The 13,363-nt window shown below is 46.0% G+C and overlaps 1 protein-coding gene across 4 annotated transcripts in view; it reads right to left on the bottom strand.

Annotated features, from left to right (window-relative positions):
- The window catches only part of SKAP1 (src kinase associated phosphoprotein 1), a 159,348-nt gene that overhangs the window by 124,426 nt on the left and 21,559 nt on the right, over positions 1-13,363 (bottom strand). For all 4 annotated transcript variants that reach the window (XM_063354541.1, XM_063354542.1, XM_063354544.1 and 1 more), the window contains one exon: positions 3,798-3,914. In XM_063354541.1, the coding sequence (XP_063210611.1) occupies positions 3,798-3,914 (117 nt within the window). The remainder of the gene's footprint in view (positions 1-3,797; positions 3,915-13,363) is intronic.

The raw sequence follows: 13,363 nt of genomic DNA, 5'->3' as shown, positions 1-13,363 counted from the left end.
TGCAAATGGGTTCAAGAAGTACCTGGAGATGGATTAAAGACATGCCACCTCTTTACAGTTTCTAACCCCCTCAAAACCTTTAGCATCACGTTGCCTTTGTGTCTGTTTCCCCCATCCTCATCCCGTCCCCCTGGGGCACAGTGAAGTACCATCCCATCTACCACCCTCCCCACCTTTTAAGACAACAGCCATTTTTAGCACATTTTTATAAAGCAAAGGGCATTTTTGCTAAAGGATTTGGTTTTAAGATACTCTGAATTTGCGTATCTAAAAAAACCCCAACACACAGAACCAAATGAGTTGTAAGGATGCTCGGCCAAAGTTCTCTGCTGACATGACAGAAAAAATCTTGGAAGCCAGAGGCAAGATTTCTCACGCCGGAGACCATGCCTAACAGAACCCATCAAGTACGTCCCTGTCACTCTCAGTTACGCTCCCTTCCACGCGCTAACAGCTACCTGTGTAACACAGAAGAAAATATATTGTCGCTTTTGTTGTTGTGCCACGGCCATAGAGCCGGCAGCCAGGCGCAGTGGCAGAAGGCACAGTGGCCCTCACCCCTCAGCTCCATGTGATCCCGGCTCCGCATCCCACCGAGCGAATCACCGGGATCCCGGCTCTGCATCCCTCCAGACACCCCACAACCATCGCAGAAACCCCGCTAAGGAGCTGCGGGGAACCCCAACTGCTAAAGCAATATCTAGAGGTGCTAACATAAAAGACGCGCAACTCCCGCCCCTCAGGACTCTGTGGTATCCACCTCACGCTTCAGTAAAACCAAACGAACGAACGCTGGCAAATTAAGTGATCCACCAGCTTAAAAGACAAAACATCTTTGAAAAGTCTTCAAGTGGTCTGAGCAGAGTACATTACATGGGAAGTGTCTCCTAAGAAATACTTATCATTATAACAGTACTTAGCACTTCCACAGCGCTTCCCAGCCTCCCAGCACTGTACAAACATTAGCTTCTTAATCACTCATTAGGGACGATCCTATAGAGCTGGGCCATGCCTCATTGAGTAAAGTCATCCCCAACTCGCTCAGTCCCTCTCGCTCCCTCCAGAGACAACTTGGAACGTTCTCTGCGATTCCCACGAGAAGTTCAGAGCGAGCAAGGAAAAGCCTGTTGAAAATGAACAGCAGTGGATCAAACTCCCCCATTTTTCATAGTGAGGATAGAGAGAAGTGAGCATTGTCCCAGCAAGAGACCCGCTTCCATTAAAACCTTGACTTAATAAAGTTGGGAAATTCAGGAATTCTAACGGTGCTGTGGGCTTGCGCCTCAGGACATGACCTCTTGTTGTTGCAGAACAGGGCTAAGAAGGGATGGAAAAAAGCCACAGGAATGACAAGGATGTTCCCACGACCTGCCAATTCATTCTTCTTGGCCACAGCTGGCTGGCTGGCTCACCCCCACGCATCACCTGTGCTGCCCGAAAGGAGCAGCTCTGGGTCACCCAGCTGTGTGACAGCAGCACCCCGAAGGCCCGTGGTGGCCCAGGCTCTAGGGACCTTGCCGGCTAAACGGGTAGGAGAGCGTGGAAGCAAAAAGGGGCACAGTAAAAGTGAACAGTTCCCACTCGGAGAAGCCAAGGCAAACCAAAAAGACGAAAATCAGCTCATGCAATCTTAAAACTTTCTACTTTTCCTGCAAGGATGTTGTCATTCAGAAACCGAGGCTGTTTGACACGCCCTTCAGCTTAATCCACTTAGAAGTACCAATTTAAACTAATTTTTAAATTAATTAAAAAAGAAAAAATCATTGTCCCTTCTATTAAAAAAACCATTGTGCCTTCATCTTCTACAGTGAAAAAATTAAGCAATGAAAACAAGCAAGCAAAAAAAATAATCCCCCAAGTAACCAAAACAATCTGTCAGTAAGTCATCACAGAAATTCAAAAACCCAGAGGAAATCACAGCCCCGATCCACAGCCATCCCCCTGGCAGATATCTAGAAAAATTCATTCTGATGATGCCCCTACGAACCATGGCAGGGCAGAGAAAAGGTTTCAAAAACCTGTGTTCATCCTTTTCTCCCTTTAACGTCGTTGTTTCAGGCTACCAACAGCCTGCATCTAATCAGCCAAAATTGCTCAACTTTCATCCAGAACGAACACACACCGTGTCAAGCCCACGATTTGCTGTTATCCAGCATTCTGACCAGTTTCCAAGAACTAACACCTCATTTTAATGTAACTGCTCTCGATGCCAGCTTTCCCCACCCCCTTCCTTTTTGTAGTATGTAATTTTTCTATGTTATCAATCTCCTCGCCATTCACCCATTTGGGCACCCTTCCATCGAGCCTGGCATTTCATCTGTGTCTGAAAACTTCCAGTGGTGCCAAGTGTTTGCATACCTTGCAAGTGTTATGTCAAACTCTGCCCCTCGGAGCTGCCAAAAACCACCACTCAAAGTTAGCAAAGCAAATATCTCCTTAGACAAGCTTAATAAACACGCCAGGAGAAACTCTAGACTTCATAAAGACGTTGCTCGCCTGACGAGGCCAAGCTTGAGGTCTTCAGCACCCTTTCAAGTCCCATTTAGGCCAACATCCATTATCCTTGTCACGTTCTCCATCCGCACTCGGCATAAGTGCATCATATCTGAGCACACAGATTATTTAAAACAACCAATCCCGAACTCTACACCTCTTTTCATGCTGCAATTACCAGCTATCAGACCAACCTTGTCTCTAATCAGTCTAAACGAAGCCATTTATTTTATAGCATGAATCAACACATGCAGCAGACAGGCCTGGCGTTCCGCACTGCGCGGAGAAGCTAACTCTGGTGCCCATCAGCACTTATGGCCTCATCCCAAATAAACCCTTGTTTCTTCGTATTCTTGACTGATGACTAGCGATTCACTAACGAGAGTGGGAGTAGACATGAAAGAGTACATTGAGCAGGGAAAGGTGGAGAAGAGGAGGGACGGAAGCAGAGAAAAATGAAAGAGGAAGGACAAGGCCAGGGCGGGGGGTAAGAAAGCGTAGGGGAAAAGTGCAAGGGAAGGGAAAGAGGAGGAGGAAACATGATCTGTGGGAAGCGGGAGATTGAGAATCTGAGGCCAAAGCAGTCAAGCCTTCACTAGGGCCCAGAGATAACCCCTGAGAAGATCAGAACAATCTCAGCTCTGGAGGCTTCCATTTCAATAGCTTATCACAAATCCATCACTCCTAAACCACCACTCACGCAGACGCGAGCATCACAGAAACTCTTTGTCCAGAAAACCCTCATCTGATATTTAATGCTTTGGAAAGTGCCCTTGGCCTTGGATGCCAGCTCCCATCCACTGCTCACCTGGGAGGGCTTCTACGCTTGCAAGAATAACCCCCAAATTCCCAAGCACTAGAAGGTCCCAAAAAAAAGGCTTTCCAAAGCAAAGCACTCTAAAGAGGTCTAATCTTCAAAGGGTGGGGGGAAACAAGGTTTGAGAAGACTCAGCACCTTTGAAGTGTGAGGCTGAGCACCCAAGAAGAAATGCACCCAGAAATCACACATTAGCTTCGGAAAACAGTATCCACCAGGTCAAATTCTGCTCTTCTCCATCACTGTTGTCAATCCAGTTCACACCAAGATAATCAAGAAATACATTTAACTTAGCAATACTAAATTTGCAATTGTCATAACATTTTATAGTCACTGATAAAACAGGTACCAGTTAACGAACAACAAAAAAACCCCAAACACCTCCAACATTACGAGATGGATGGATGACAACAGGGAAGTCATACTAGATTGCACTTATCTTTCCATCTTCTTCACTCAAGGACTTCAGAAAACATCAGTGACTTACCATCGTCCTGGAAGTCTGATGGCAGCGAAGCATCAGATGTCATGGAAGGGGCCAAACTCCAGCTCTGATTTTCATCAGAACTGTCCTGTCCATAGCCAGCATCATGCTGATCCTCTCCTAGAAAGAGAAGGAGAGTCCGATTTTAGTGAAAGGGAATCATTGCTAAACCCAAATCTTATTGCCTACAGCATGATACGTCTCTTCTCCTGGTTCCCACCTTTCACTGGAGTTCTATACAAAACCTAAAACCACTTTTGTGGATTTAAACCAGATTCGTCATTTAGGGCCAAGGCAGCACGTTCCTGCTGCAAGAACACTCATGCTGGGTATGTACAGACTTCACACCTGGAGAACATACAAGGAGGAGGCTGGAAATACCCGTCTTGAGGCCAAACTACCAGAGCTATGTCCAATTCCTTGTTCTTGCCCTCAGCACATGACCTCTGCATCAATCAGCCATCTGTAAAGCGGAGGACTACGCTACCTGCTTCACTAGAATGAAGAATCTTCCTCTAATGTAGGAAAAAAGCTTTGAGATCCTTAATTGAAGAGTGGTAGGGAAAAAAAGATGGACTTCCTGTGACAGGCGGTCACATACAAATTAACAAAGCGACATGTCTGCGTGTGGAAGCAGGAGCTACTACCTCCCCAGACTTGATGTTGCACGGAATTTTTCTGTAAGCAGGCATTTTGCGAGGGAATTTGCTGCTGGTATTGGATTTTATGCAGAAGGCACTTAGATACTGCAGTTACAGATGTTAATATCAAATTTTAATATAAATGGAGCACATCTAGCCTACCTGTAGAAGAAAATACTACTCGCCCTAAACAAAGGGGAAAAGTGGTCTTTCAAGCTTCTGCCTTGTGTTTCCTGAATACACACAGCCCAAACTGCTGATAACAGAGGTAAAGACAGCTGCTTACTCATTCAACACACAACAAACAGCAAGAAAGGTGAGTTTTCAGCTGATGTTAATTGCGTTCAAACACTAAAAACAAGTTTTATCTCAGCAAACAGAGGAACTGTGCCCCACAGTTTAAATCAAGCGCTGATGAAAGGGTACCAAGGCCTGGGACGCAGGTTACAACGCTCTTCCTCCCACCAAGAAACACAGTGGAGACGCCGTCAAGTCTCCAGCTGCAGAAAGACGTGACAGAGTATTTTAGATGTATTTTATTTTCCACATCCCAGGTTGCAGCCTCCCCTTGCTTGCTCCGAGCATGAAGCTCTCAGAGACCCTGGGCTCCTGCATTCAAGGGCACGTTTTCAAGAAAACTTCAATTCTTCACCAAAAGGAACAATCTGGCTGTGAAGAATGTAACAAGCACAAGATTGTCCTTCCACAGACCAGCTTCTCAAAAAAACAAACCCCACTGGGTGCCAGACACCATGACAGTCTTGCTGATGTTATAAGCTCAAAGGCCTTGAAAAACCGATTGAAGATTTGACTTTGAGATTTACCAAAGGCCAATGGGGGGTCAGCGACAGAACAGAGGGGTCCCTGGCAGCCCACCACAACTTTCCTAACAGGAAAGAGCCCAAGAAGTAACCATAGAATGGTTTGGGTGTGAAGGGACCTTAAAGCCCACCCAGTGCCACCCCCTGCCCTGGGCAGGGACACCTCCCACCAGCCCAGGTTGCTCCAAGCCCCGTCCAACCTGGCCTTGAACCCCTCCAGGGATGGGGCAGCCACAGCTTCTCTGGGCATCTTGGGCCAGGGTCTCACCCCCCACACGGCAAAAAATTTCTGCCCAAGCTCTCATCTAATCAAATCTTTTCCCAGCTCTACGCTCACTTGCTTCCAGCAGCCATCCTAACACGCAGTGAACAGTAGATTCTGGAGAACAAGGAAATTCAGAAAAATAACTTTTCTCCTTTTGGGAGGTGCATCATTCAGCATCAGCCTTGCCAACCTCTTACGCCAAGAAGAAAGCTGCAGGTCCCTGGCTCAAAAGGGATCAGGCACCTGCAGAGGTGGTACCACAGTTGTCTGCCATCCACGGACAACTTCTCAGGCATGAAGAGTAAGCGAAGCACCTTCCTCTATGCTACAACAGACTGAAATTTCACGCATGCACCTCCACAAGAAATAAAAAACTCACACAATTAGGGGTTAAAAAGCAGAGACTGAAATTCCCCGCTCGGCTGGGCAGACTCCGGGAAGTGGAGTGCATCCGCGAGCACCACTGACCGCCCGACCTTGGAGAAGTCATTTCAGAGCTTTGCTCAGTTGTGTGTGACAAGGGGATGTTTCTTCCCTGTTTTTACTGTAGCATTTTGAGATCCTTAAATAAAAACGCTCTAAAAAGCTGCTACCAAAGAGCAACAGCTCAGTGTCGTAGGAAAAAAGACAGCGTTCGTTCTGACGAGGAGGAGCCTTCCTCCGCGCCACAGTGTTGCAGGCTCAACTATCCGCAGCCGTGCGAGGATGCCAGCATTGAAAGAGTTTCCATCAGCCCGTTCAGCCCCTTAAAAAGAACAATTTTCTTCCACCCAAACCGCACCGCATCAAACCCAGCTTTTCAAGCGAACACGGAGGTAACAGGTGGTCCCCTATAACGAGATACAGGTGCAGGATTATTGCGATAACGAGCAGACTGTTCCCGGTGTCTGAGGCGCAGGAGGCAGTGCGGCAGAGGCACGGCTCATGCACTGCTGCGTGGCTGCACTAAACCATTCGGAACAAGAACAAGGGCCCAATCAGGAAAGTTACTTGCAGGAATAAGTCACCTTTAACGGCTTAACGGCAGGAGAAGCTGTTACGCACGTCAGCCACGGTGAAGAATCAAGTCACAGGTCCCTGTTTTGATAGGATAATTCCCATATGGGGGGGCTGTCACTGCAAACGCGCTTTTTTTCTTGCTGTCCCCACGCAGGAGTGGAAACGGGGGTTTCACGTGTTCATACAAGATACCATAACCCAAATATAGCCAGGCTGCAGCGTGTACATACATGTATCACGCCAAACACAGCGGGGCTCCAAATTGCATGAGCTGCTGCAACACAAATCAACACAAACAAAGGCATTTTGTTTGGTTTAGTATTAGGAATATTTTCCAACACCACTTACAGTTTCAGTAACAAAAAAAAGATCAACAAAAACTCTGCACACATAGCTACTTAAACCAAATCCTATTTCCTTTCCATTTGGATTTGCATTACGAGAACTTCGTGTGCTTTAATCCACTTCTCCATAAAGTTTATGGAGCAGCAACAGCTAGTTGAGTCCAAGCAGAAAAAATAACCAACAACTTGTCAGGGGCCAAGCTATTGTTCTGAATGAAGAAAAAACTCATTAGCTTTTAATGAAAACGCAGGGAATAAAAACCAAATAGCACAGAACCCCAGCAAATAATTAGTCTGCACCTGACGCAAAGCTGCTCTATCTTCCTACTCAAATCCTCAGCAAAATTCCCCAACTTACACTCTTTGGAGCGTGAACAAAAGCAAGATTGACTCTAAGGGGAAAAGCAAGAGGTTTCTTGGGCTTATACCTCAGCCAGGGGCTCCCCTGGCACTATTTGGCTGCCCCCGAGTGTGCTAAATACCCGGCTTCCTTACTTCATGATAAAAAAAAAAAATGAAATTATGCCATCTTTTAGCTGTCTGACATTTTCTGCAGAAACAGTTTCTCGCACAGCAGCGGAGAGAGGGGCTTGAAGGCATTCTGCGTAATTAACACAGATATCACGCCTTATATGTATCGACCCTAAACAAATTACAGAGAGGACAGATTGCGTCTCTGGTGACAGGGGTGTCCCCAGAAGAGGGGGTGGCAGTTCCGAGCGCAGGCCCTTTGGAGAGCGGCGTCGGTCAGGTCGCGTCAGTCACAGCACGTCCCTGCAGGACCCGCAGCCACCACACAGACCCGGCAGCAGGCACAGACGCAGCCTCCAGCAGACCCCCTGCATCGGAGGGGTAAAAATTGACCAAGAGGAGAATGAAAAGAAGCCAATTAAGCATTAAGAGGGCTCAGAGAGCAGCACAAGCAGGAGCTACAGGAGAAAGAGTCTCCACCATCAGGGAACACACTGTTGCTTCTTCCTCCGCAGCCTCAAGTCTCTGCAAGGAAGGGAATAATCGGACCTTCCTACGGGCTCTGGGGCTTGTGGTGCTGGAAGGAAAAAATACGAATCCAACCTCTGCTCTGGCACAGTCGCAGGATCTGGCAGATGTCAGGTCTTCAGACTAATGTTAGAAAAACCTCCGTTCAGGTTCTGGTTTTGCTGTAATTCTGTTGTGGCGGGGTCAGAACATGCCTCCCTGCCCACCTCCCCCCTCCTGCAGAAGCAGGAGAGGACAGTTACTCTCTCTGAAGGCTAAAACCTCTTACTGAGACCTCAGAAATCAAGTTCCCCAAGACTGAAATTTTTTTCTCCACATATTTACCGGCAAAGAAGTTTTCCTTTCCTTAAGCTGCAGTTTACCTCTCATGGTGGGGGGAAGAAAAAAAAAAAAAAAAGAAAAAATACCTGAATTAATGCATCCTGGCAGACACAGGAAGAGAAACAATCTAAATAGGTGAAAGGGCTTTGTAGTGGAAAAAAATTCATCTCCAGCAGCTTGTTAAGGGAACTGCAATTAAGCTTACTTTGCATTCAGTGAAGGTCTTTATCTAGGTACCTAGAGTTTCATTAAGCATCTTTTTAGAGCATAAGAAAAATCAATACCAAGCGAGTTCCATTTACGCTTTTATGATAAGCTCGTTCATGCCAAAGCGGAAGTAAAGTCCCCAACTCGAGTTAATATTCAAGGAAACGAAGTTCCTGCTTTAAAGTAATGACTCCTTAGTATCATACTACAAATAAAGGTCTCTGATCCAAATCCCATCTGCCTTCATGCTCAACAGTGTTAATATCTCTAGATTTTCAGGGACTAATTTAGCAGTAATGCATTTCCCAAAGCAGAGCTGTAAAAGTATTATCAATACCATGGTTTAATATCCCTTACTACAATCACTTGCTGAAATTATGGAGAATCACATGGAAACACATCAACAGAGACGCACCCACACAGTAAGTACTGCTCACATGTAAATATATTATAGTTTAGCTTTTGTAATGTAGTTAAAGCTCCGTCAACATCCCTATTATAAATTATATACCTTTTTAAACACACTTATGTGCTAGAAAATGTATGATGTTTCTTTTTTGAATGCCTTAAAGACTTCATTGGCTCCTAAGCACCCATTTGGATCTGTGTGGTTAGCCTCTGTGATGAATATGCGAATAGCTCAGGTTTTGGTGGATGCAGATTTTCCACACCTTCTTCATGGGTGCTATTGACTTCCTTATAGTACCAGTGCCTGGGTAACGTGACATTTGCCTGAAAACCCAATTTTTTCTATTGCGCATCACTGCAATAGGCATATATGTCCGCCCTCTCTTTCCTGGCTGTACTACCAGCAGCAGTATTATTAACAAACTACGAGAGAAATCTCTTTATATACAGATCTCAAAGTGTTTATCCCCCTTAATAAATATTTTCTTGGATGCGGAGATCACACACAGAAGGAAAATAACTTTGTCCCTGGCTCACGGGGTAAACAAGGCCATGGTGAGAGCAGGACCCGTCTCTGCGTACGCTGTGTTTTATCAGCGGGACAGGTCTACCTCATGGCAACAGGGTCAAAAGCAAAGAGAGGGACCTCCTCGCGCACAGGAGGAGCCGATTTATCATTGTTTTAGAAACATCGACCCAAACAGGTCTTGGCTGGCTGACAAGTGAATCCAGTCCAAGCCTAATTTTGTTCGCTCAGTATCCAGTTTTTTTGGCTAATTACATGCAGTAAAGCAAATTAATAGCCCACTAAAAACGCCACTTATGTTAAAAACCCAAGCCGAAAGTGGGAAGCTGTGTCGCGGAGGCGAGTTCGCTGCAGTGAGCCCCTGTGCCCAGCAGGTCGGGCTGCAGCGCGCAGCATCAGCCGCGGATGCGCGGCATCAGCGCGGCCCCGCTGCGCCCGCCGCCGGGCTGGGAAAGGCAACAAACTGCCCGGGATTCATAAAAAAAAAAAGGAAATCCATCACGGTAGACTTCCTAAAGCTTTCCGGGGTGCAAAACCTAGTCTCATCGTCGGCGGGGCGGGAGGAATCAAAGGCTTACAACGGGTCCAAGTAGTTTATTACACTGAAAGGAATTCAAGTTTTGCAACTCTCAGCTGGGAGAGAATAAACCCAAAGGATGTTGAGAAGCTCAGGGCAGGCTGGGGTTAAATTATTTTCTCTCTCTGTCACATGGCAAAGGAACTTCATGATTATATAAAACAGAAGATAACCTGGAAGTTATTAATTCATAGGTCTTTAATCTGACATGCAGATACCCAAACTGAAGCCTTCCCGCAACTGATTACGGGTTTATTTCCGAAAAGAAAAAAAGCAAGCTACAACAATAGAAAACCCAACTCCTACACACCCCCCGAAAAAGCCACCCCACAAATGACACATGAGATTTGCAACTTGGAAGCCTTGCCCGAAAGAGAACTTTGGCAGGGCTGCTCTGTAAGACAACAAAGCACATTCTCATGAATCCTAATAGCTGATGAGGTTGGGGGGCCCAAATATCCCCCCCTGAACCCATGAGGACAAGAAGAAGCTGCTGAGCTCACACTGCATCTCTCCCATCACTCTATTTTCTAATCTCTTGCCAGCCCCTTGTGTCATTCCCCAGCTGAGCTCTCCTCTCCAGTTCTCACTGTCTGTTTGCTCTCCCCCTCCCTCCCCCTCCAACTTCCTCCCCTCCAGCTCCTCTCTCGCAATCCTTGGCACCCTTTCAGCAAAGGCACTGCATATTCCGCCTCTCAAGTGGGCAGCAGCTACACAGAACAGCTGCCTGACAGGGGAAGCACAGCACACTTCAGCCTTGCTTAGGAACAAGCCTGAAACCCAGCACAGCAGAAGATTCCCACGGGATGTAAACAAGTAAACAAGATTTATTCTTTCTTTTGTGACCCGGTAACACGTCAGTAAAATACAAAGCCCATCCAATGTGAGCAAAAAAACCCAGCCTAAAGCTACCAACAGTTTGTATTTCTGTCTGCTGATAAATTATTCCTCTTTGAAGAGAGAAGGTCTTCATTTAAAGGATAGGGATACTGAGGCAGAGGAAGATCACAAATCTGTGCTTTGGTTCATCCTCTGAGGTACCAGCTCTGCTAGGAACATGGAAAACAAGGTCTGCCAAGCCAGACCCTGCGCTTGTGCAGTGCAATAGTTAACAAATAGTTCTGCAAATACAGTTTGGGATCTAAAAAAAAGATGTCAACATCATCAGTACTGAAGAGGGGACTACAGGCCAAATAGTTTTGAGTAACGTCCGTTGTAGTGTCAGGAGGTTCAACGTATTTTCTTAGCCAAAACCCTTCCAAGCGCACAAGGAATAAACAGAACTAACCCACGAGGGAGCTGGAGTTTAGCGAGCATATTCCAATGACAAGACACAAGGAGGCTGTCTTGCCCGTATCTGCAGCAATTTTCACTGTTAAGAAAAAATAAGTACAGCAAGCGAATGCAAAGACAGGAGCGTACGGCAGAGCGATGGGCTCTCTAGGGACTGGAGGAGATGCCCATTAGGCATTTACGATAATGCAAAGGATGATCTTACAGTGGTGTTTCAGGATGGAGCCTGACTAAAGGGCAGAATTACTACTGTAGGTGACTTGGATGGGGTTACTGCTCTACAAACCAAAGTCACTGTGGGGAGAGCTACTCAAAACTCCAGATTAGAACCAGCTGAAGGCTTGGAAGACTCAGGAATCGGGACCCAGCCCCCCTCCCGCTGAGCGAGGGCTATGGATGCAGAGGGGACCAACGCCCCCACTTCCAGCAAGGCTCAAAGGTATAAGACAGGGCACTCCTTTCCCTAAGGGCTCCAAAACATCTTAATGGCCAGAGAATTTACATCCTTTTTCCCCATTTTCGTGGAGCAGGAGGGTCTATTACCCACTGCAAGAAAGCTCAGATGATGGTATATATGAATGCTCTCGTGCTCTATCCCCAGCGGGGCAATTTCTTGAACGTCCTTCTGTTCTGCATGAGCACGGAGCAACGCTTGGGCGGCGTGTTCATCTAAGCACATTACAATAACCCTTGAGATTTCTTTATAAAAAGAAAGCTGCAGCACATTCCTATTACGCAAACAAGTTCAGAAAACACAGAGGGTTCATTTGAGAAGGCTCTCTATCTCCAAAGCTGCATATCAGGCAATTTAGACAATCTAATAATTAGAGTATTTTATTAACTGACCAAAGCGAGAGCAATAGAACTTGTTAATATTTAACTTACAGGGGCTCCCCAAACTGCTGTATATTTAGCATCTTTACTGACATTTTTATACCTTCCTCTTTATGGTGCATTGCTTTATTCTTAAGAGTCTGGTGGGCTTTGACCCCCCCAGGGAGGGAAGCACGGGACGCTGCTGAATGTGAGCCAAGAGGGCAAGTTCTGCCCAAGGTGTTACAAATTGGGATGGGTTTCAAAGGACTATGGGTGACTCGGTAACTCCACCGCTTTGATTAATGAAGTAGAGATCGGCAAGCAGCACCTGGTAATCCAAACCAGGAAGCTTCCCTCAAGTTTGTAAGAAGTTTTAAATCAATGGGCTGGTTTAAAAAGAGTTCAAAAGCCCTCCTCATTAACCTAATTCTTCTCAATAAAGGTCATGAAAGTTTTGACATTAACAGCAGAATAACCCAGCCAAACCACTAGTTGCTGTTACCTAGTCTTTCAATCCTATTATAAATTCTGCAAGTTCTTCATTTGCTGGCTCCAACTAAAGACTGATAACAGTAAACCCAAGTATTTAAAAAAATAAAATCAAATGACATGTTCATGTTTGGAGGCTTTTCCCTTCTCCTCCCCTCACTTCATGCATTGAACACACCCAGAAAGAAAAAAGTGACTAACGCTTTCGAGAAATGCAGAAATGGCCTTTTGTATTCCCTTGCGCTACAGCAATATGAATGTCTATCAAGGGTAAACATCTCCCCCTTAATTTCTGTGCACTCGCCACCAACTAACCCTATTTCTGACGACTACAGACCCCCACTCAAGGTGCTCACTGGAGCAGCCTGGGTCCAGAGACCTGGGGCAAGGTGGGACGTCACACTCAAGGGCTCTGCCCAGAGTTTTCTTGTCCCTCCAGCTGAAGGGTGCTCCGTGCTCTGTTGGACTCCCAGGTGGGTTTTTTTCAGGGTTTTAAAACTTCATGATAAGGGGTGGTGGCTTGGTTTCTGGTTTGAACATTCAAAATGCAATAGCAACAGTTTCCAAGTTACACAGACCCCTTGATTTTTCTACTTGTATATGTAAATAAAAATGCAGACACACCCCCATACAGCAGTTCCCAGAGCACAGACGCCTTCCTCCTACCTAGGACAATTTTCCAAGCAGAGCGTTCTCTTTTCTCCTATAATCATTACTTGCCTCCAAAATTTGTGCACAATACCTTAGGTAGCAGAATAATTTATAAGTCCATGTAAAAGCAAAGCTGTGCAGCTGCTCAGAGTTTGCAAAACTATGAAACAGGAGGGATTTTAATGCAAAAAAATACTGTCTCTACACAGATT

This window comes from Chroicocephalus ridibundus, chromosome 17 (assembly GCF_963924245.1).
Source record: "Chroicocephalus ridibundus chromosome 17, bChrRid1.1, whole genome shotgun sequence".
Classification (NCBI taxonomy): Eukaryota; Metazoa; Chordata; class Aves; order Charadriiformes; family Laridae; genus Chroicocephalus; species Chroicocephalus ridibundus.
Note: the sequence above shows the minus strand (reverse complement) of the source record. Positions and strands in the feature narration are given on the sequence as shown.